The sequence below is a fragment of the Haematobia irritans genome, chromosome 3, assembly GCF_050003625.1.
Source record: "Haematobia irritans isolate KBUSLIRL chromosome 3, ASM5000362v1, whole genome shotgun sequence".
Taxonomy (NCBI): Eukaryota; Metazoa; Arthropoda; class Insecta; order Diptera; family Muscidae; genus Haematobia; species Haematobia irritans.
In genome coordinates, this window is record NC_134399.1 from 186,582,182 (window position 1) to 186,607,769 (window position 25,588).

General features: G+C 34.2%; 1 protein-coding gene across 1 annotated transcript in view; it reads right to left on the reverse strand.

Annotated features, from left to right (window-relative positions):
- Positions 1-2,215: 2,215 nt before the first annotated feature.
- LOC142231348 (uncharacterized) overlaps positions 2,216-25,588 on the reverse strand; it is a 34,007-nt gene continuing 10,634 nt past the window's right edge. The window contains exon 4 of the mRNA XM_075301961.1: positions 2,216-2,375. Coding sequence (XP_075158076.1) covers positions 2,216-2,375 — 160 coding nt within the window. The remainder of the gene's footprint in view (positions 2,376-25,588) is intronic.

A 25,588-nucleotide genomic window follows, 5' to 3' on the forward strand; every position in this document is an offset into this window, starting at 1 on the left:
TAGAAAAATTGCGAATTTTTGAAAATATTTGATGTCAAACGTTCCATACAAGCGTTATAATGCATTAAAAATTATAAAAAAATTTTAAAAATTATTTATTCGTCAAAATATCACAAAATTTCTTTATTCACATCCAAATCACTGGATTCGCATCACACCTTAAGAAGTGATGCAAAATCAGTGCAACGACTGTTGAAATGGTGAACATCCGTCCTATGACAAGCCCATGTCATATCATCGCTTCTGCGCCAATTTTTCACCACTTCCGGACCCACTTTTAGTGGAAACCAATTCACTTTTCTTTGGATTTGGTGCCATCCTCTATAACCTCACCTAACTATAACTGCTTAAAAAAGAGGAAAATTTGTTTCTAAAGTGCCACAACGATAGCACTGATTGCATTACGGTTGCCCCCTTTTATGACGTTACAATTTGTAAAATATTTTAGTTAAAATTTTCTAAATCAAATTTTTATTTTTTGGTGCTGTTCAACAATTAAAAAAAAAGAAATTTCTCGAAAGTTATAGTAGCAAGAAGAGTTTAGTTTAGGGTGCCATACAAAAAGGGGGACAATTTTAAACTATGATCATGTCAGTCCCTAAATCCCCCTAATGCTTATTTAGATTTTCCAAAGTTCCCTAATAAATAGGAATGATTAACAATTGACCTAGTTAAAGGGAAGACCATGGATTTGAACTTTATTGAATATCAACATTTCCTTTTCAATTCGATTTTCCAAGTTTACTTTCATAAAGGAGTAAAGGGAAGACAGACATTAAAATGGTTGCAAAATGGCCATTAATGCATTGAATAATAGAGTCATAAGCAACGACCATTGGCTAGCATCAACATATGCACTTTCAGTGGCTCTATTCATGCCGGAAGGTATACATAAGCGAGAAGGTATATGTATGTGTGTATGTGTTTGGTTGGTTAAGGGCTGGAGGACTTCCGGTGTTTACAGCATGTTTAACTCGTAAAAATAACACGTTGTTGCCACTCTCTACTATCAATATGCTACTATTACTACAGAGTACGACCAAACTACTACTACTAATGCGACTCGTACCCATTCGAACTCAAAGGAAATGATAAAGAGGATATAAACCATTTTACGATGACAATAGTTTTGTAATGTTTTAATGGCTATGGTATTTGTGGCTATAGTGGTGTTGATGGTAGTGGTAGTGCGGGCAAATGCAATGGCTGTGGTCATGGTAGTGGTGGTTTTGACAGTCCGTATGTCCCTGCTTGTTAGCGGTTGAAAGTTACACAAACTCTCTCTCACACACACACATATATACACTCGCATACAAATCCATTGGTCAAGTTTATAATAGAGCTGGAAAATGGATAGAAATTGCATGGTATGGGTACGGCAAATGTAAACACTTACAAAGGAACATAAATAACAGCTCGAACAACAACAGGAAACACTATTTATGTGGTGGATATGCGTGTCCACGTATATCAGTGTGTCTCTTGGATGGTTTTGCGTGTATGAGTGTGTGTGTATGTCAAATGCACATATAACGGAAAAATACACACAGTAATGATTGTGAACTATTAACGATGCAAAAACGGCCAAAACGGAAGTTGTTCAAACGGAAACGGAAATTGTATTAAAATTCACTTGTTTCTTCTTAATGCAGGTGCTTTTGTTCCGACGCTTAAACTGCATGACTAAACCCCACCACCAATAAAAAATAATTCACAACTATTTCTTGTAAATTTTTCACACATTGACTAAAGCCAGATTAAAACCGGAGATAATATCGTAGTTGTTTTTTTGATTTCAAATAAAATAAATTAATGCATTTTCTTTGTTATTGCATATAGCAAGCTTTTTTTTGTGGTAAAACTAGCACTGTTCCGTTTTAATATACGTATGTAGATTTTTTTGATAAATATTATTTTAATTCACTTTTTCACATCATTAATCTTTATTATTATATTTTTATTAATTTATATTTATTATTCCTTTTTTTCTTTTACAACTTTTTAAATTTTTTTAGTAGTGGACACACTATTCGGTTTTTTTGCTATTCGCTACACCAGACGAGTAACATTAACGTCACGTTAAGTGGTCGCACGACAACTAAATTGTTTCGTTTATTAACAGTAACTCAATAGTCCTGAAAATCCTCGGGACAAATCATAGAATCTCGTCGAAATACGAATGGTAAACTTCGCTAGCGGTACAAAATCTCAACATTCATACGACTGCAAGTGGTCGATGTTGCTTGGTTTGTGTTGAGTCAACATGTTGATAGAAATTGGTAAAATGCTGCAAAGCTTCCTTGATATAGGGATGGATGGATGTTTGATTGTTGCGAGTGAATATATGTTTGTTTAACTTTGACGATAGCAGTCTTCTGTTAAGGGTAAAGGATTGTGATTTCATGTATGGGTAATAGATTTATACAGTTGCCAATATAGGGTTTAATATAAATTTCTTAATCTTTTCGTGTAAATAAGGAATTTTTCTTTAAATTTTCTTTCCTTTCCTTGAAAATTTCTTGAATTCTTTTCCTAGAATTTTCTTTCCCATATTTTTAGATTTAGTATACAGTATTTTTATAGCCTCCACCATAGGATGGGGGTTATATTAACTTTGTAATTTCGTTTGTAACACATAGAAATAATATCTACGACCCCTTAAATATATATATTCTGGGTCGTGGTGAAATTCTGAGTCGATCTGAGCATGTCCGTCCGTCCGTCTGTTGAAATCACGCTAACTTCCGAACGAAACAAGCTATCGACTTGAAACTTAGCACAAGTAGTTTTTATTGATGTAGGTCGGATGGTATTGCAAATGGGCCATATCGGTCCACTTTTACGTATAGCCCCCATATAAACGGACCCTCAGATTTGGCTTGCGGATCCTCTAACAGAAGCAAATTTCATCCGGTCCGGCTGAAATTTGGTACATGGTGTTAGTATATGGTCTCTAACAACTATGCAAAAAGTGATCCACATCGGTTCATAATTATATATAGCCCCCATATAAACCGATCCCCAGATTTGGCTTGCGGAGCATCTAAGAAAAGCAAATTTCATCCGATCCGGCTGAAATTTGGTACATGGTGTAAGTATGTGGTCTCTAACAACTATACAAAAATTGGTTCAAATCGGTCAATAATTATATATAGCCCCCATATAAACCGATCCCCAGATTTGGTTTGCGGAGCCTCTACGAGAAGCAAATTTCATCCGATATTTCTGAAATTTGGTACATGATGTTGGTATATGGTATCCAATAACCACACAAAAATAGGTCCACATCGGTCCATAATTATATATAGCCCCCATATAAACCGATCCCCAGATTTGGCTTGGGGAGCCTCAAAGAGAAGCAAATTTCATGCGATCCGGCTGAGATTTGGTACCTGGTGTTAGTATATGGTCTCTAACAACTATGCAAAAATTGGTCCACATCGGTCAATAATTATATATAGCCCCCATATAAACCGATCCCCCGATTTGGCTTGCGGAGCCTCTAAGAAAAGCAAATTTCAACTGATCCGGCTGAAATTTGGTACATGGTGTTAGTATATGGTGTTTAACAACTATGCAAAAATTGGTCCACATCGGTCAATTATTATATATAGCCCCCATATAAACCGATCCCCCGATTTGGCTTGCGGAGCCTCTAAGAGAAGCAAATTTCAAACGAACCGGCTGAAATTTGGTACATGGTGTAAGTATATGGTCTCTAATAATCATGCAAAAATTGGTCCACATTGGTCCATAATTATATATAGCCCCAATACAAACCGATCCCCAGATATGTCCTCCGGAGCCTCTTGGAGGAGCAAAATTCATCCGATCCGGTTGAAATTTGCAACGTGGTGTTAGTATAAGGCCGCTAATAACCATGCCAGAATTGGTCCATATCGGTCTATAGTTATATATAGCCGATCCCCTATCAAACAAAAATTGGTCCATATCGGTTCGTAATCATGGTTGCCACTCGAGCCAAAAATAATCTACCAAAATTTTATTTTTATAGAAAACATTGTCAAAATGTTATTTCTATAGAAAATTTTGTCAAAATTTTATTTCTATAGAAAATTTTGTCAAAATTTTATTTCTACAGAAAAATTTGTCAAAATTTTATTTCTATAAACATTTCGTCAAAATTTTATTTCTATAGAAAATTTTTTTCCAAATTTTATTTCTACAGAAAATTTTTTCCAAATTTTACTTCTATAGAAAATGTCAAAATTTTATTTTGTCAAAATTTTATTTCTCGACTTCAAATTTGGAACAAGTATGTGTTTTGGTTCAGAATAGAACGCTATTGATTTTGGAAGAAATCGGTTCAGATTTAGATATAGCTCCCATATATATATATATATATATATATATATATATATATATATATATATATATATATATATATATATATATATATATATATATATATATATATATATATATATATATATATATATATATATATATATATATATATATATATATATATATATATATTTCGCCCGATAAGGACTTATATGGCCCCAGAAGCCAGAGTTTAATCCTAATTTGCTTAAAATTTTGCACAAGAAGAACAATTAGTACTATAGTCAAGTGTGCCAAATTTTATTGAAATCGGTTAAGATTTAGATATAGTTCCCATATATATCTTTCGCCCGATATGGACTAATACGGTCCCAGAAGCCGGAGTTTTACCCCAATTTGGTTGAAGTGTTGCACTAGGAGTACAATTAGTAGTGTAGTCAAGTGTGCCAAATTTGGTTGAAATCGGTTCAGATTTAGATATAGTTCCCGTATATAGCTTTAGGCCGATTTACACTCATATGACCACAGAGAGAAATTTTTTGCTCCGATTTAGTTGAAATTCTGCACAGGGAGTAGAATTAGGATTTTAGCTATGCGTGCCAAATTTGGTTCAAATCGGTTCAGATTTAGATATAGCTCCCATATATATGTTTTTCTGAATTCGGCAAAATGGTCAAAATACCAACATTTTCCTTGTAAAATCGCCACTGCTTAGTCGAAAAGGGTATTTTATATTCGGCCCCGCCCGACTTTAGACTTTCCTTACTTATTTTAATTACTGTGTTGTAACATAAGTAGTTTTTAACAGAGATTTGTTTTAAAAAAATTATAATTATTTTATATTCCCAAAAAAAAAACCACCCATGTTGTAAGAACCTCTTCCCTATGGAAGCTAACACCCTTCATTTGGTTTGGCGGAAAATAACCTGCAATTCGAGGTTTTCGAGTGCTGTTTTGACGACTTGGTCAACAAGGGGTTGGCGTTGTCAAGGAGCAAGATGACTTCGCCTTTTCTCTTGGGTATATTTAGCCGAATAGCCTCATTTGAGCGGTCCAGCTGGGCAATTGAGAGTTCCTTGTTGACAGCGACGTTGCGTTTATATACACACAGAAAAAAATAGTATCAACATATTTCCAATTAAAAAGTCGATTGCAGTTGAGAACTTTTTCAATTAAAAAATCAATTGATAGTATTAACCTTTTAATCAAACTAGAAACATTAAGTAAATTAAGTCAATGATTGAAATTTTTAAATTTTCAATTAAAAATAATTGACACAACTAACATTTGAATAAATCTCGGAAGATTACGTCTGCGAATAAATTATGAATATTTTTAAATTTTTAATTAAAAATGTATTTAAAACAATCAAATTAAAAAGTTAAAAAAAAAATAGTTACCTTCTTAATTACAAACTTCATTGAATTTTGCAATAGAATCAATTAAAAATCTAATTGAAATGTGTAAATGAAATATATTAATTTTTTAATCAAGTATATTTTATGGCCAATTTAAATTGAGATTTATACTATCATTTTCATGATGAATCAAATAGTAATTGGTTTAAGTAACTGAAGTAGAAAAAAAGTTTTGTATGCACAAAAAATATTACCAAAATATTTCCAATTAAAAAAATTTCAATTATTTGATACAATTAACTTTTAAAGCATGATAGAAACATTAAGTTAATTAAGTTAATGATTGAAAATTTTTAATTAAAAATTGTTTGATATAATTAACAGTTAAAGTCAGTTAAAAAAATGATGGTCATTTTTTTAATTACAAATTTATTCCAAATACTATTTTTTTAAAACAAACTAAAACAGATGCTAACTAAAAATTGAACCGGATCGGATGAATTTTGCTCCTCCAAGAGGCTCCGGAGGTCAAATTTGGAGAACGGTTTATATGGGGGCTATATATAATTATGGACCGATGTGGAGCAATTATAGCATGGTTGTGAGAGACCATATACCAACATCATGTACCAAATTTCAGCCGGATCGGATAAAATTTGCTTCTCTTAGAGGCTCCGCAAGCCAAATCTGGGGATCGGTTTATAGGGGGCTATATATAATTATAGACCGATGTGGAGCAATTTTAGCGTGGTTGTTAGAGGCTATATACCAGCACCCTGTACCAAATTTCAGCCGGATCGGATAAAATTTGCTTCTCTTAGAGGCTCCGCAGGCCAAATCTGGGGATCGGTTTATATGAGGGCTATAATAATTATGGACCGATATGGACCAATTTTTGCATGGTTATTAGAGACCGTATACAAATACCATGTACCAAATTTCATCCGGATCGGATGAAATATGCTTCTGCTCAGCCAAATCTGAGGGTCCGTTTATATGGGAGCTATACGTAAAAGTGAACCGATATGGTATTTGCACTACCATCCGACCTACATCAATAACAACTACTTGTGCCAAGTTTCAAGTCGATAGCTTGTTTCGTTCGTAAGTTAGCGTGATTTCAACAGACGGATGAACGAACATGCTCAGAATTTCACCACGACTCAGAATATATATACTTTATGGGGTATTAGATGTGTTACAAACGGAATGACAAAGGTCAATATACCCCCCATCCTATGGTGGAGGGTATAAAAAAAATAAAAATAGAGTCTCTGCAGGATTCGAACCCGAACTTCAAGATATGATTTTAATTACTGGTTTTAATGAAAGGAATCACTTTTGGTCTACACAGGTAAATTATGATTTTTTAATCCCAGGTAATACTACAAGTAGTAAGTTTTGGATTACCGGTATTACTGGAAGAATCACTAGTACTTACCCAACTTTTGCTGGGATGTATTCGATTTCTCTATATAAGACACAAATAATGTAATTTACCCAGGCCAGATCCATATGAACTAAAGGCTTTGGGAATCTTTGTCATTATTGAAATATGTATCTTGTGAATCACAATTTTAGGGGGCCAATTTCATCTTCAAATTCTCTACGCCGTTCTGTATGTTCAGCATCATCCATGATCTCGTCCTCTTCGTAAATGCAGCTGCCTGAGTTGCATTTCCCCATACGTTACAAAGTAATACCATAAAAATCGTGACCAGAGAGCATATGAGTGATGTAGTATGTCACTACCCCATATCTTCGCACAAGACATTTACCTTTTGTTTCATTCCTCAATCGTTCCTGCCGTTTATATCTAGCCTCTTGTTGGATACTCGGTAGCAAATTTGTCGCGCCTTTTTATTTGATCTCGAATTTCTTTTCCGTTCAATGGCCAGGAGGTCTATTGAGATCGTTCCTGGTATTACTAATGCGGCTTCACCAGAAACTCTGCGTTATGCTGAATTAATTATCATATCTGCCGTTCTCTGCACATTAAGCTCTGGTTCGTCGACGTACACTCAAAAAAAAAACAATAAAAAAAAGTGAACCCCATTTTTCACTAAAGCCAATTTAACTATAATTTAGTTCATGGAATGTTTGTTTTGAGAAAGTTTTTTGACTTTAATAATTTTTTGTGTACGTTAGTTAAATTAACTAAAAAAAGTTTGTCCAAAACATTTCACCGTTCACATCAAGTTGTGATGTTTTCGTTTGACAGTTACCATGGAAACTAAAGGGTGGTTAAATTTTCAAGGGTCGATGTTGATTTTGAATAAAACACAAACTATTTAGGAAATTATTGTAATTTTATTGTATTATGAAATATTGGTATTACTCAATTATGTATGGAACAAAATATCGGCCAAATGGGGCGCCGCGACCTCGGTGGCACACCTTCATCCGATGGTCCAAATTTTCGATGACGCCGAGGCCTAATGGAGGTTCTATGCCGTTAATGTGCCGAATTATCTCATCCTTTAGCTCTTGAATTGTTGCTGGCTTATCGACGTACACCTTTTCTTTCAAATATCCCCAAAGAAAAAAGTCCAATGGTGTCAAATCACATGATCTTGGCGGCCAATTGACATCGCCATTACGTGAGATAACACGGCCATTGAATTTGTTGCGCAAAAGAGCCATGGTTTCGTTAGCTGTGTGGCAAGTTGCACCCTCCTGCTGAAACCACATATCGTCCACATCCATATTTTCCAATTCGGGCCATAAAAAGTTCGTTATCATCTCACGATAGCGAACACCATTCACAGTAACTGCCTGACCGGCCTCATTTTGGAAAAAATACGGCCCGATAAAGCCGCCAGCCCATAAACTGCACCAAACAGTCACTCTTTGTGGGTGCATTGGTTTTTCGACAATCACTCTTAGATTCTCATTCGCCCAAATGCGGCAATTCTGTTTATTGACGAATCCACTGAGGTGAAAATGTGCCTCATCATTGAAGATGACTAAATTCGAAAATTTTTGATTTGAACGCCCATTTTCATAATAAGTCTGGATAACTTTAACACGTTGTTGGATGTCTCCATGGTTCAAATTGAGTAAGTCTGAAATAGAGAAATGTCAAATAAAATTCGGAAAAAAAACTTGGCGTTTAGGTGTGGTTCACATTGTACATCGGCGCTTATAATTTACAAATTCACATTTACTCGAAATTAACATATTTGCAACGTATATTCAAATAATTACCGCGAGCGTAAAGGGAAAAAATAATTTAAGTTATTTGCACATGTCCATATTCTTCAAAGCCTTTGTTTATTACTTTGTTTCTATGAAACCTATTTCAACATTTTGACATATATTTTGAAAAGGGTATGTTATTCGGGGTATATTCCACATTAGGTGGGTACACATTCTGAAACTGACGTGTTTTTGAGGAAAACTTGTGTTTTGGACTTAATTTTTTATATGGGGAAAACGACTCGTTTTGAAATGCTTATAAAGGAGAAACATTTCACACCCCAAAACATGCCGTATAAATTTGTGTCTCCCTCAAAATAGTTCCGAATTTCTTAGAATTTGTAAATTTTACTAATAATACGCCCATTTTGAACTTCGTATAGCACTAGAGACATTTTTGCAATTTTTCCATTATATTATGAAATTCACTTTTATTAGTGAAAAATAAGAGTTTTGTTTAATAAAGTTTCTTGAATCTGTTGAAAAATGTCTACTTATTTTGTGAAATCAGCGTGAATTCTGCGTTTGTAGTCCAAATCACTTAAAATTTTCGAAAATTATCCTAATTTTTCTAAAATTAAACCAAATTGTCCTTCCTGGTGGAGTCACTGTTTTTTTTTTTTTGAGTGTAAAGAAACAAAATGCTATTTTTGAAACAGAAACATGGAAACCGGCTAACATAAAATAGTTGTCACGATCAAAAACATAATCTCCCAGAAAATAAAATGGTTGTTACCAACATATTACATGTTCACCCTCACAAAAAAAGAAGTTTGCTCCAGCAGGTGATCATATTCCTTCTCTGGGTGTAGTTAAGACATAAATAAAATCATTCATTTAGATCATAAAATCTACTAAATTTACCAGAAAAAAAAAATAAAAGTAAATTTATTTGAATCTTTCTCTCCCAAACGGTGTATTCTATTCAACGTTAATGTAATAGGAAATACACGAATGCGGCAGTACGGATAGGCCACAGATAAAAAGATAAATCTCGCTACACGAAAATGTGAAATACATGTCATCGTGACACTTTAATCTTTTACTCACCTCAATGGAAACAATAAACAAAGGAAAATATTACAAATATTCACATACTCTTCATTTGTGTCAATACACAACAAGAGAATGTGCGGGAAAGAACGTTAAACCATTTCTCCCATCTACTAAATACTACCCACACTATTAAGTAATTGCAAGGACAGTGGTTACATATATAAACATAGCAAAAAAGTGTCACCAAAAAAGTAGTGAGCATGTTCTTTTTGGATCCGGAAGTGGTGCAAAATTGGCGCAGAAGCGATAAATTTACCATAGGCTTGTCATAGGACACCTGTCCACCATTTCAACAGGCGTTGAACTAAATTTGCACCCTAAGAGGGTATGATCCTAAGTTTTGGATGTGAATTTAAAAATCCTATTATAGGGGGAGTATTAAGTTCGAGTTTAGCCGCTAATTTTCACTAAAGTGAAAACTAAATCAGTAAAAAAAGTCATAAAATTATATATATTTGTTGCAGATTTCATTATAACTTGATGGGGAATATCCTAAAGCAAATTTTCACAAAGTTTGTATTCCTTAAAATGGAGTAATAAAGAAAAGTAATCGTGAAAAAAATACGATTTTAGCGGCTAAACTCGAACTTAATTAGGTGGGTATGCAAAGTGCATGTGTTTTTGCTAGAACAATTTGAGAGCCTACTGTTTTAAAATTCTAACAATCACTTTCGCTACATGATTTTTTAAGTCTGTCCATATTTTTGTGAGAGAAGGCTGTTGATAGTATTTGAAAAAAGTGAAAACAACAGCCTTCTCTCACAAAAATATGGACAGACTTAAAAAATCATGTAGCGAAAGTGATTGTTAGAATTTTAAAACAGTAGGCTCTCAAAATGTTCTAGCAAAAACACATGCACTTTGCATAACGCAGAAAATGCCGTAGTGCAAACAACGAGTATGTATACAAAGGTACCGTTAGAAATTTACAGATAAACACGTTTTGTGTTCTAAATGCCTTATAAATTAATTTGGTAGATGTGAATAACGATGTGCATGTGGTTTCGATCGGACATCATGACAACACAGCAAAAACTATTTGGTGGTGTGTAGGGTGACCTATTGACTTTTTAAAATCTCTGTAACTTTTTTGTTTATGAATATAAGTAAATACTTCAAAAGCAAAAGTTTCATATTTTGTTAAGATATTTATAATGGCTATAAGAAATGGACATCATAGGGGTATACGAAGCGAAATAAAAAAATTAAATATCAAATTTGACGTCGGAGTCAAAAATGACCAATGCACGAAATATAGCCCCTGATCAACCACGAACAACGATATGCGTTTCTTTTCGATCGGACTTCAAATGACGACACAGCACAATAAATTGTATTTCGGGGGGTCGTAGGGTGCACGGGAAAAAAGTTTTGGTGTTCTTCGAATATGCTGCAAAACTGGGGGGGGGGTGACTGCATCAACTTTTTTTCGTGACCCTATCTAATATACAATAGTAAGTTCGGCCAGGCCGAATCTTAAATACCCACCACCATGAATCAAGTATAATAGTTTCCTTTGAAAATTTCAGGGAGGTTTGATGACAGATATTTTCCCAAGCAGATCAGTTCAACCAGTACGCTTCCCACAGATAAATGTAAAGATGTTACCTATGAAGACTACATCAGATTCTGAATTTATAAGAACCATTTTTTGTGTGAGTTTTAGAGGAATCATAAACATCTCTTGTAAGTGTACAAGAAAATGATGAAATAACGCCTTGATTTGAAATCTATAATCTGTGGATTTTCATCCTAATTATTTAAATGACTACGAGAAGTAAAATCTGGAAACTTCGTATTCAGTTTCAAGCAATTTTCATGATCAGTGCGCCTTCTATACCCTCTATAAGTGAAATCGGTCTATATGGAGGCCTTACCAAATGGACCGATAAAACTAAATTATATACACTTTGTTATGGGTGTAAAATGCCAGCATATTTTCAATTTGTGGCAAATCGGATAAAAACTCCAATTTCTAGAAACCCTAGAAGTTAAAGCGGGAGTTCGGTGTAATAGGGGCTATACCAAAACATGGAAAAATACACGCAGTATTAAGTACATTTAATTGTAGTTCTAGAATCTCGACCCCAAATTTTAGAGCCGGTTTACAAGGTGGCTATATCAAAAACTGTACCGATACTCAATATATACGGCACACCCCCTTATGGTTCTAGATTACCTCTAGATTTCCAATTTCAGGCAAATTGGATAAAAACTACGAATTCTAGAAGCCCAAGAAGTAAATATGGAGATCGGTCTATATGGGGGCTATATCAAAACATGGTCCCATAATCATCATTTTCGGCGCATCTCTCAATTTTCCTAGAATAACATGTTGGCTGATAAGTCTAGGGGCTAACAAAGAAAAACACATTTTTTGTTAAAATTCATTTTTATTATTCAACAAAGTTCTCTTCAAGAGCGATACAACAATTATAACGACCTTCCAATTTGTTGATACCATTTTGGTAGTACTCCTTCGGTTTTGCCTCAAAATAGGCCTCAGTTTCGGCGATCACATCTTCATTGCAGCCAAATTTTTTCCCTTCGAGCATCCTTTTGAGGTCTGAGAACAAGAAAAGGCCGCTGGGGCCAGATCATGATTTTTTGCCATCGTTCTCAAGGACTTGTGGCACGGTGCGTTGCTTTGGTGGAACAACACTTTTTTCTTCTTCATATGGGACCGTTTTGCCGCGATTTCGACCTTCAAACGCTCCAATAACGCCATATAATAGTCACTGGTGATGGTTTTTCCCTTCTCAAGATAATCGATAAAAATTATTCCATGCTCATCCCAAAAAACAGAGGCCATTACTTTGCCAGCGGACTTTTGAGTCTTTCCACGCTTCGGAGACGGTTCACTGGTCGCTGTCCACTCAGCCGACTGTCGATTGGACTCAGGAGTGTAGTGATGGAGCCACGTTTCATCATTGTCATATATCGACGGAAAAACTCGGGTGTATTACGAGTTAACAGCTGCAAACACCGCTCAGAATCATCAACACGTTGTTGCTTTTGGTCAAATGTGAGCTCGCGCGGCATCCATTTTGCACAGAGCTTCCGCATATCCAAATATTGTTGAATGCTATGACCAACACGTTCCTTTGATATCTTTAAGGCCTCTGCTATCATTTTGTGGATTTTTTTGATTTTTTCGTCGGTAACCACCTCTTTCGGGCGTCCACTGCTCATTTCAACACGCTTGAATTTTGCACACCAATCAATTATTGTAGATTTCCCTGGGGCAGAGTCCGGAAACTCATTATAAAGCCAAGTTTTTGCTTCCACCGTATTTTTCCCCTTCAGAAAACAGTATTTTATCAAAACGCCAAATTCCTTTTTCCATTTTTTTTTCACAATAACAAAAGTTGCTTCACAAAAGACGCTCTATCTCACAAACTAATTGACTTATAGACGTCAAATTTTGACACGAATCATTTGAAAGTTGGTACTATATAAAAATAATATGCATTTAATACTAGCGACGCCATCTATGCGTCAGACCGGGGACTTATCAGCCAACCTGTTACCTCTAGATTTCCAATTTCACGCAAATTGGGTAAAAACTACGGATTCTAGAAACCCAAGAAGTAAAATCGGGAGATCGGTCTATATGGGGGCTATATCAAAACATGGACCGGCACTCACAATTTTCGACACACGTCTTTATGGTTCTAAAGTACCTCAACATTTCAAATTTCAGGCCAATTGGATAAAAACTACGAATTGTAGAAACCCAAGAACTAAAATCGGGAAATCGGTCTATGTGGTGGCTATATCAAAACATAGACCGGTACTCACCATTTTCGACAACCGTCTTTATGGTCCTAGAATACCTCTAGATTTCAAATTTTTGGCAAATTGTATAAAAACTACGGACTCTAGAAGCCAAAGAAGTAAAATCGGGAGATCGATCTATTTGGGGGCTATATCAAAACATGGACCGATAATCATTATGTTTGGCGCATCTCTCTATTTTCCTAGAATAGCTCTAGTTTTCCAATTTGACGCAAATTGGGTAAAAACTACGTAGCCTAGAAGCCCAAGAAGTAAAATCGGGAGGTCGGTATATATGGGGGCTATATCAAAACATGGACCGGTACTCACCATTTTTAGCACACCTCTTTATGGTCCTAAAATACCTCTAGATTTCAAATTTCAACCAAATCGGTCTATATGGGGGCTATACCAAAACATGGACCGATACTCACCATTTTTGACATACCTCTTTGTGGTCATAAAATACCTCTAGATTTCCAATTTCAGGCAAATTGGATAAAAACTAAGGTTTTTAAAAGCTCAAGACCCCAAATCGGGAGGTCGGTTTATATGGGGGCTATATCAAAACTTGGACCAATATAGCCCATCTTCGAACTTGACCTGCCTGCAGACAAAAGACGAGTTTGTGCGAAATTTCAGCACGATTGCTTTATTATTGAAGACTGTAGCGTGATTACAACAGACAGCCAGACAGACAGACTGACAGACAGACGGACAGACGGACATGGCTATATCGTGTTAGAATTTCTCCCTGATCCAGAATATATATACTTTATATAGTCGGAAATCGATATTTCGATGTGTTACAAACGGAATGACAAACTTATTATACCCCCGTCACCATTCTATGGTGGTGGGTATAATAAATAAAAATTATTGGTTTAAACATTAAATATTAAAAATTTTAAATATTTTGTATGGTAGCGTTTAGTGTTTTCTACTGCTTGGAGTCTATTTGGAATTTAGTGGGCTAAGGTTTTCGTCAAATTTACAGGAATTGGGCTCCATATATCCATATGGACGTTTTTGAGAGTTTCTTTGCGAACAATTTTAAAGTTCTTCAGCTTTGTCTTCATATATGTCAATAGCTGTTCAATTAGATTAATTTCCGGGCTCTGTGGAGGGTGAGGTAATACTTTTTTGGTGGTGTATAGCAAGTATTCCATAAAAATATGGGACGAATGCTTGGGTTCATTATCTTGGACAAACAAAAATTCGTTTTCCATACCCATTTTTTTTTGGCAGATTCAGTCAAATTATTCTTCAGAATATTTAAATTATCTATTTTGTCTGTATTTCCTTCCAGAAATATGAGGTTTCCAATGCAATTTGTATGCCGTCACATCGCACCTACGTGGTAAACCGTATGTGTAATAAATATTTTTTGCTTATATTTTTTATTTCCCTAAACAGAACTAAATCTTACATAATTTTCCTTTTGTATTGTATCCGGGATCTCAAGCTTTCATTTAAGGTATAATATAATATATTTTTATAATACATATATATTTAGTTTATATTTTTAATGTCGTTTCACAATTTATTTCAAATTGATTGGCGTACAACTTTGTTGTTTTTGCTGACTGTATGTTATGTATATTATAACAATACCTTTATTTTCAATATTACATCACATCTTTTTCTAGCCACTGTCTTTGGAAAAATTTACCCATTCGCTTAAGCACCACTCTCATATATTTTCGACACTTTTAATGAAATGACGACAACTGTAATGGAATCAACAACGGTAACATCTATCCAGCCATTCATTCATCCATCCATCCGCTCGTCACCGTCACTAGGATGATATCTTAGAAATGTTTATTGCTGTCATATGTACAACATCAGCCAACGACAGACACAATCAACACCACCTTGCCAATAATTTGCGACCTGTGTGTGGGGGAAGGAGTGTTGTCGTTCCACTCCACCCGCCGAGTGTTAAACGAAGATGGGCGAAAAGCCATTCCAAATACCAAAGTTTAGATGTGCATTCGTTTCGTAAAACAAAAGAAGTGAAAGAAATCCTTTTTCGTTGAAGCCTTGTGTGAGTGCAAATGTGTGACACATGATTATTGTTGAAGGAAAGTTTTCTATGGGCGAGTGCAAAGAGAAGGAAGATGTAGCAAAACAAACAAAAAAACCTTTTCACTTGAAATGCGTTGAAATTAAAATGATTTTTTTTTCAAAAGTTATTTACGTTGAGTTCTCTAGGTAAGTGATTCTCACTTTCCGATAAGAATTCTCTAATTTGAGTGTTTGGGTGGATATGTGTGAGTTTGTGTGTTACCAGGTTTCATCAAATGAGTGTATGGGGAGGAGTATGAGTAGGAGTGATTGTGGTGTTTCTGGTGACTGTTATTGTTCTTCTCGATATCATTCAAATGATACAGCAAATCTTCACGCAAATGATTTCTTCAATTTTTTCCCATTTTCTTTTTTTTTAGATGTGCCTTGTTTGCCCTGCTATCACATCAAATAATGGCTAGGGGTTTCGATGTCATTACTGTCTACTTTTAACATGATTATTTTCGGTTTCCATAAAATTACAAAAGGTTATTGCTTAATGTAGAACAGTGGCGTTATGACTCAATGGGATTCATTTGTTGATAGCAGGTGTTTGGTGTAATATAAAATAGCGGAGAAGAAATAACAGAATTTACGACAATAAGAACGTGTATTACGTGTATTACGGCATATGATCACACGTCCAACACGTCTGAAATTATTCCATTAATACCTATGGGACAGGGGTACAATAGCTTCGAAAAATAAATTTGATAAAGCTTAATGTATTTTGTTTTCAACAATGTCTGCTTGGGTTTCTATAGTTTCAATGTTGACAACCTCGTTTGAAATCTATGCAACCTATATTTTATGACACGCATTTTAAAATTAAATGCAAGTTTTTTCATTAAATTTAGAACACGATCATTGAAATTTACTTCCCACCCATAAAGTCGTGATCTTTAATAATAATACTTATTTTGAGGATTAAACTAAAGATACGAGGGCAGTTCGGAAACTTCTTAGCCTAGCACAAAAATCGCGGTATAAACAGAAAAAATTTAAGTGTTTTGGACACTTCCATCTCTGTTATGAACACATGTTTAATTTTGTTTCGATCTGGCAACTCCTTCATATAGAAACAGGTGTTCAAAAAAGACGCATCCGCAATTTTTTTACAATGGCAAAATTAGAAATGCGTGCTGTCATTAAATATTTGCATAAAAAAGGTTTATCGGGACAAGAAATTCATAATGATATGCTGAATGTGTTAGGTGAAAGTGCTTCTTCATATGCAACAGTAAAAACTTGGGTTGCTGAATTTAAATGGGGTCGTACAAGCATTGAAGATGAACCACGTAGTGGATGTCCAAAAACAGCAACAACAACAGTAATTGTAGCCAAAGTGCATGATATGGTATTAAATGATCGGCGAATAAAAGTGAGTGAAATTGCTAATATCATGGGCATCTCAAATGATCGAGTCTATTTAATTTTGCAATGAAAACTACAGATGAAAAAGGTTTCTGCAAAATGGGTGCCGCATTTGTTAACAGTCGATCAAAAACGCATAAGAATGAAAATTTCTCAAGCTTGTTTGGATCGTTTTAAGCGAAATAAAATGGATATTAAGCGTCTTTTCATAACTGTTGATGAGACATGGATCCACCACTATACTCCAGAGACAAAAGAACAATCCAAACAATGGACTGAAGCTGAAGAAAGTGCCCCAAAAAAGGCAAACACAATTCAATCGGCTGGTATGGTTATGGCAACAGTTTTTGGGACTTCAAAGGTATTTTATTTATTGACTATCTGCAAAAGGGTAAAACTATAAATTCAGAGTACAATTGCAACCCTTTGGATCAATTAAATGTACAAATTCGAGAAAAACGTCCTGGCTTACAACACAAAAAAATAATTTTTCATAAACGACGCATCAGGGCACAAGAGTGTTTTAACAATGGCTAAAATCAACGAATTAAAGTACGAGTTGCTTGACCACCCACGTTATTCTCCTGATTTAGCTACCAGTGACTTTTACTTTTTCCCAATTCTAAAAAAATTCCTTGCTGACAAGCGTTTTACCTCAAATGAAGATGCAATTACAGTTGTAAACCACTATTTTGAAGACCTTGAGGAAAACTATTTTAATCAAAGGATAGAATTGCTAGAAAAGCGTTTGACTAAATGTATTGAAGTTTCAGGAGATTATATTGAAAAAAAAAATTTTTTTTTGAAAAACTAACTATTCTCTTTCATTCATAGGCTAAGAAGTTTCCGAACCGTCCTCGTACTTTAGTTTAATTTTTTTTCGAATTAAGAAAACATTTGAAGTATCCGTTATAGTTAGGGTTTTAAAGCTGACATTTAATTTTACGCTGACATTTAATTTTCGATAAATGAGATTTGCATCCTAATTTTAATTATATAAAGCCTACACTCAAAAAAAAACGTTTAAGTGGCTCCAAAGATTTTGGCCTTCCCTTAAGGATTTTGGTATTGATTCCGAGCCAAATATGGGGTCTTTATATTAAAGATAAAGTGATATTTTAGCGACCTATCTGGCTTTAAATTCAGGATCAATAAAATTTGAATACAGATCTCATTTATCAATTGTTCATTCTCTTTTCGCGGTATATTAGGGCTGTTTTATTTTAGTAGTGGATGCAACATTTATATGGGCTATCCAGAACATCGTTGCACTGGTGTTCTATCCAGAGCATCTCATCAGTGCAAGTCGCGCCGATGTTGCCAGATGGTATATTGATGAAGTGATTATTATTGTGACTAATTTATTGAAAAACATGAAATTCAAAGCGGTGCAGTCTTATAAATAATCGCAGCCGAAAATATTTATTACTAATTGGAGCATTTCATACATTAAAAATGCAAGATTTCACCTCTTGTCTGCAATTGTTTTTATACAGCTGATGACAGTGGTGCATATATTTGGAGATGTCCTGGATAAACGGTTTCTTTTAGTCCTTCACACCTTAGGGTATCCAGAGCTAAAAGAAAACAGCCAATCTGAAAAATCAAAATTTTAACGAATATTTCAAAGTAGAAAAGTTTTCTTAATTCAAAAAAAAAATAAATAAATAAATAAATAACAAAAAATAAAACTTTAAACCAAAGATGCTAAATCCTCAAAATAAGTCTTAGCCTATATTTGAAACGTTTTTAAATTAAATCTAAAAATTCAATATTAAGTAAAATTGGTCTTAGTTCAAAGACATAAGGCTTTAACGGAGGGACGCAAATTTCCAAAATTTGTGTCCTGAATTTATAACAAATATTTTGAAGCAAACTTTATTTCACTTAAAATTTCTTTATTTTAAAGAAATTTTTTATTAATATTTTGTAAGTTTTTGCATATGTTTGCAACACCCAGACGGAGGCGAGATAGACACATGATGTCTTTGGCAATATTGCTCACGATCAGTTCCTGAGTCGATATCGTCATGTCCGTCAGTCCATCCGTCTGTGAACACATATTTGTATTCAAAGTCCAGGTCGGAGTTTTAGGCCAATTAGACTTCAAACTTGGCACAAGTTTCTGTTTTTATACAAGTAAGGAAAGTCTAAAGTCTGCCGGGGCCGACTATATTATACCCTGCACCACTTTCTAAATCCACATTTATATCAAGTCCGTCAAATGTGTTGGGTGCTATATATAAAGGTTTTTGTCCCAAATACATACATTTAAATCTGACTCCATTTGAACAAAATTTATAATCTATAGACTTAAAATTTAAGTCGGCTAATGCTCTGGGATGGTACACTATGCTAGTAAAAACAAGTAAGTAAAGTCTAAAGTCGGGCGGGGCCGACTATATTATACCCTTCACCCCTATGTAGGCCAAAATTTGTATTACCATCTCAACTACTTCATATTTGCTGGAAGCATATAAGTTCAAATCGGACGAAAGATATATATTGGAGCTATATCTAAATCTGAATCGATCTTGACCATATTAGGGACATACATTAGTATCGTTAAAAGTACCGCTTGTGCAAAATTTGAAGCAAATCATGGCAAAACTCTGGCTTTTGTGGTCATATAAGTTCAAATCGGACGAAAGATATATATGGGAGCTATATCTAAATGTCAACCGATTTGCCTGATATTTTGCAAGATTTTCGAGATTCATAAAATATTTGGATGTACGATATTTGAAGAAAATCGGTTGATAAACACGCTAACTATGGCCAAATCGGGGATAAATATATATGGCAGCTATATCTAAATCTGAACCGATTTTTTCCAAAACAAATGGCGATTGTCTCTGTCCCAAGAAACGGTCCTATGCCAAATTTGAGGACGATCGGACTTAAAGTGCGAGCTGTACTTTGTGCACAAAATTACATATACAGACAGAGGGACAGACAGACGGACATCGCTAAATCGACTCAGAATTTAATTCTAAGCCGATCGGTATACTAAAAGATGGGTCTATGACCACTATTTCTTGGCGTTACATACAAATGCACAAACTTATTATACCCTGTACCACAGTAGTGGTGAATGGTATAAATATGGGAATCATTTTAATCTGAACCAATTTTGAGGCAACTTCGCAAAAGTGTATTTATGATTTATCGGTCGATAGATATGTATTAGAAATAAAGAGAAATTTGAGTCACTTTTACAAGTTTTCGACTTAGCAGTAGCGATTTTATAAGGAAAATGTGGGTATTTTGGTCATTTTTGTCCAAATCAGAAAAGCATATATATGGAAGCTATAAAGAAATCTGAACCGATTTCAACCAAATTTGACATGCATACATAGTATTTTAATTCTACTTCCTGTGCAAAATTTCGCGTAAATCGGACTACAACTTTGAACTCTGTGGTCATATGACGGAAAATCGGGCGAACGATATATATATGAGAGCCATATCTAAATCTGAACCGATTTCAATAAAATTTAGCACACTTGACTACACTATTAATTGTACTCCTAGTGCCAAATTTCAACCAAATTGGGCTAAAACACTGGCTTCTGGGGCCATATAAGTATGTATAGGTCGAAAGATATATATGGGAGCTATATCTAAATCTGAACCGATTTCAATCAAATTTTGCACAATTGACTTTCAAGAAAATCAGGGTAAAACTCTGGCTTCTGGGTCTATATACACAGAAAAAAATATCACCATAATATTTCCAATTAAAAAGTTAATTGAAGTTGAAATTTTTTTTCATTTAAAAAATTAATTGATACAATTAACTTTTTAATCATGATAGAAACATTAAGTTAATTAAGTCAATGATTGAAAATTTTAAAATTTGTAATTAAAAAATTAATTGATACAATTAACTTTTTAATCTAATTCGGAAGACTAATTAAAAATGTATTTCAAACATTCATTTGTTAATCCAAATAAAAACTCTAAGCCAATTCAGAAAGTAATTAAAAATAGTTACCTTTTTTAATTAATAAATTAATTGAGTTTTGAAATCAACATCAATTAAATTTTTAATTGAATCAATTAAAAAATTAATTGAAATTTGCTGAAAAAATCAATTAATTTTTTAATCAAGAATTTTTTCTATGCCCAATTAAAACCGTGATTGATACTATCATTTTCGTGATTGAAGACATTTCAATTAAAAAATTAATTGGATCAATTAATTTGGTGATTGAATCAGAAAATTTTTTTTTGTGTGTAAGTGCATATCGGGCGAAAGATATATATGGGAGCAATATCTAAATCTGAACCGATTTCTTCCAAAATCAATAGGGTTCTATTCTGACCCAAAAAGGAACACGTGCCAAATTTGAAAGCGATTGGACTTATATTGCGACCTAGACTTTGATCACAAAAATGTGTTCACAGACGGACGGACGGACGAACAGACGGACATGGCTAGATCGATTCAGGGACCCACCCTGAGCATTATTGCCAAAGACACCATATGTCGACCTCGTCTCCTTCTGGGTGTTATAAACATATGCACTAACTTATAATACCCTGTTCCACAGTGTGGCGCAGGGTATAAAAATATCACAAACTTTTTAACTCACATCCAAAAACACTGTAGTCGGATCACACCTTAAGAAGTAATGCAAATTCAATGGAACGGCTGTTGAAGTTAAGGACATCCGTCCTATGACAATTCCATGTTAAATTCATCACTTCTGTGCCAATTTTGCACCATTTCAACAAGAGAAACTTTGTTGGTAACGCTTTTTTTTTTAAATCCATATACTTTAAATTTAAAAATGTTTTTTAGCTTCAAAAATACTTTAAACCAAAGATGAAAAGTGCCCAAATTAATACTTAACCTATATTTAAAACGTTATATCCAAAGTTTTAATATCTCAGTTTTTAATTTTTATCCGATTTGCATGAAGATATTAAAATAGCCGATTTTATTTAACCTTTAAAAAGCACTGAAAAATATTGTCGTGAGATCGTAGATTGAATGTCTTTAAAATATGAATCTATATTTAGTTTCCCAGCTAAACAATTCGGAAGTTGTTCCAAATACACAACTTTAAAAGCATTTCCAGAAGATACACTTCCAATGATGTTCTTTATTTTAACTACCCAGGAAGTTCTTTTAATTCAATTTTTTTATAACTTGATTTTTTCATACTTTTAATGGGTAATTTTAGCTTTTTTATACCCTGCGCCACACTGTGGAACAGGGTATTATAAGTTAGTGCATATGTTTGCAACACCCAGAAGGAGACGAGATAGACCATGGTTTCTTTGACAAAAATGCTTAGGGTGTGCTCCTGAGTCGATATAGCCATGTCGGTTTGTCCGTCTGTCCGTGAACACATTTTTGTAACCAAGGGATTAGGTAGTAATTTAAGTCCAATCGACTTCGAATTTGGCACAAGTGTGTGTTGTGGGTGAAAATATAACCCTATTGATTTTGGAAGAAATCGGTTCAGATTTAGATATAGCTCCCATATATATCTTTCGCCCGATATGCACTTATGCGGCCCTAGAAGCCTGAGTATTACCCCAATTTGGTTGAAATTTTGCACTAGGAGTACAATTGGTAGTATAGTCAAATGTGCACAATTTTATTGAAATCGGTTCAGATTTAGATATAGCTCCCATATATATCTTTTGCCCGATATGGACTAATACGGTCCCAGAAGCCAGAGTTTTACTCCAATTTGGTTGAAATTTTGCACAGGGAGTAGAATTAGCATTATACCTATAGCTTTCGCCCGATTTACACTCATATGACCACAGAGACCAATTTTTTGCTCCGATTTAGTTGAAATTTGGCACAGGGAGTAGAATTAGCATTGTAGATATGCGTGCCAAATTGGGTTGAAATCGGTTCAGATTTAGATATAGCTCCCATATATAGTTTTCGCCCGATTTACACTCATATGACCACAGAGGCCAATTTTTAACTCCGATTTAGTTGAAATTTTGCACAGGGAGTAGAATTAGCATTGTTGCTATGCGTGCCAAATTAGGTTGAAATTGGTTCAGATTTAGATATAGCTCCCATATATAGCTTTCGCCCGATTTACACTCATATGACCACAGAGGCCAATTTTTAACTCCGATTTAGTTGAAATTTTGCACAGGGAGTAGAATTAGCATTGTTGCTATGCGTGCCAAATTTGGTTGGATACGGTTCAGATTTAGATATAGCTCCCATATATAGTTTTCGCCCGATTTACACTCATATGACCACAGAGGCCAATTTTGAACTCCGAATTAGTTGAAATTTTGCACAGGGAGTAGAATTAGCATTGTTGCTATGCGTGCCAAATTAGGTTGAAATCGGTTCAGATTTAGATATAGCTCCCATATATAGCTTTCGCCCGATTTACACTCATATGACCACAGAGGCCAATTTTTAACTCCGATTTAGTTGAAATTTTGCACAGGGAGTAGAATTAGCATTGTTGCTATGCGTGCCAAATTTGGTTGGATACGGTTCTGATTTAGATATAGCTCCCATATATATGTTTTTCTGATTTCGACAAAAATGGTCAATATACCAATATTTTCCTTGTAAAATCGCCACTTCTTAGTCGAAAAGGTGTAAAAATGACTCTAATTTTCCTAATGCTAAATTCAATCTGAAAAAATTTTGAATTTTTGAAAATATTTGAGGTCAAACGTTTCCGACAAGCGTTCGAATCCATTAACCCTTTCACTACCGATGTCCACTTAGAAGGAAATTCGAAAAAGACACTTTCCCACTTAGTTTCGATTTATTTCTAAAGTAAAGTAGAGGCTTTAATCTAAATAAGCTATAAATATTTTCCATATTGGTGAGGTCGAAAATACTTTTTTATAAACTTCTTTAGCAATAAACGAAAAATATGAAAATTTGAGAAAAACTGTATGTTTCTAGTAAATGGACATTCATACAAAAACTATAGCCGATACTTTTTGGGGTTCTTTTTTTATTTTTTCTCACACTTTGCAGGATATTATAGGCCAAATATCGCTTATTTTCGTAAGGCCATTTGGTCACAATTCAAGAATCAAGTTTTCATAATAAGCTAATTGAGGTAGGTTTTCAAAATGGCAATTTTTGTTCTACATGCTGTTAGTACAAGTAAAAACAGAAGAAAAATTAAAGCTTTTAACCTTAGGTTTATTTCGGTAGTGAAAGGGTTAAAAATTATAAAAAATTATTTATTTGCATTCGGATCACACCTAAAGAAGTGATTCAAATTCAGTGCAACAGCTGTTGAAATGGAGGACTTCCGTCCTATGACAAGCCCATGTTAAATTCATCGCTTTTGCACCACTTCCGGATCCAAAAAGAACATTTTCATTACTTTTTTGGCGACGCTTTTTTTTCTGGGTTAGCATAGAATATGCATTTCTCTGATGTGTACTTTTTTAATTGTCCAAAATCGTTAGATTTTCATTCTGACGCTATAGTTAAGTTATTCGAATACAAATTGGGTATCCTAAAATGAAAGAAAATTTTGTTTGACTGAGGCTTTTATAATCCTTTGAGCTTTATAATTCTGAAAAATTCTTCAAAATTAATGAAATCGTCTTTAAATTTGTCGATTTTTTGCATCTTTACTACTTTTTGTTAAATTTGCTCCCACAGAAAAGATAGTGTGCTACGTTCTATAGATTAGTTTTACCATAATTTCCAACATGCATAGAAAATCCCTTTCATTCTATAGCGCACAAACACACACAAAAACCCACAGATGTGTTTGTCACAAATGTGTTTACCCAAATAAAATGCAAAAGTTTATGTGTGAAAGTAATACAATTTGTAAAGTAATTTATCTAAAATTGTTTGGTTTCCTATCACCTTCAATGAGTCATTTAATTTTGTTTCTCTTTTGTGCCTTTACCATGGTGAGATATATTTACTGAAGTATTGTAGACAATAGTGTAGAATCGAGAACGACCATTAAAGTTTTATTTATTTTAGTTTCCCAAATTTAACAAAACAATCTTATCATACTTAACTACAACATTAGATTCCCTTTCTAATAAGCCCTACACACTACTCCAAAAATCCACATTTGTCGATATTTTTATAAACCAAATGGAAATTGAAATCAAGATAAAATGGATTTTGGAAATGTAATGTGACTTATCAAAAATTACATATAATTATTTAAGAAAATTTTTCCAAAAATCTACAAACATTAAAAAATAAGTTTTTGATAAAATTTTTAAGTGTTTTCAGGATTTTAGATTGCATCAACAAGGGAAAAATAAAAAGCTAATTTTACAAAAATGGAGAACTTAATCATAATGGACTTTGATACTATTACTTAAAGGCCGGTACTCCGTTCGGTTTTCGCGTTGAAACTCCATACAAAACCAAAAAAATGCGAAAAATTATCGAAATTTTTTCCATTTGTGGTACTTCGTTTTTTTTTCGAGTTGAAAACTGACGTTTATAT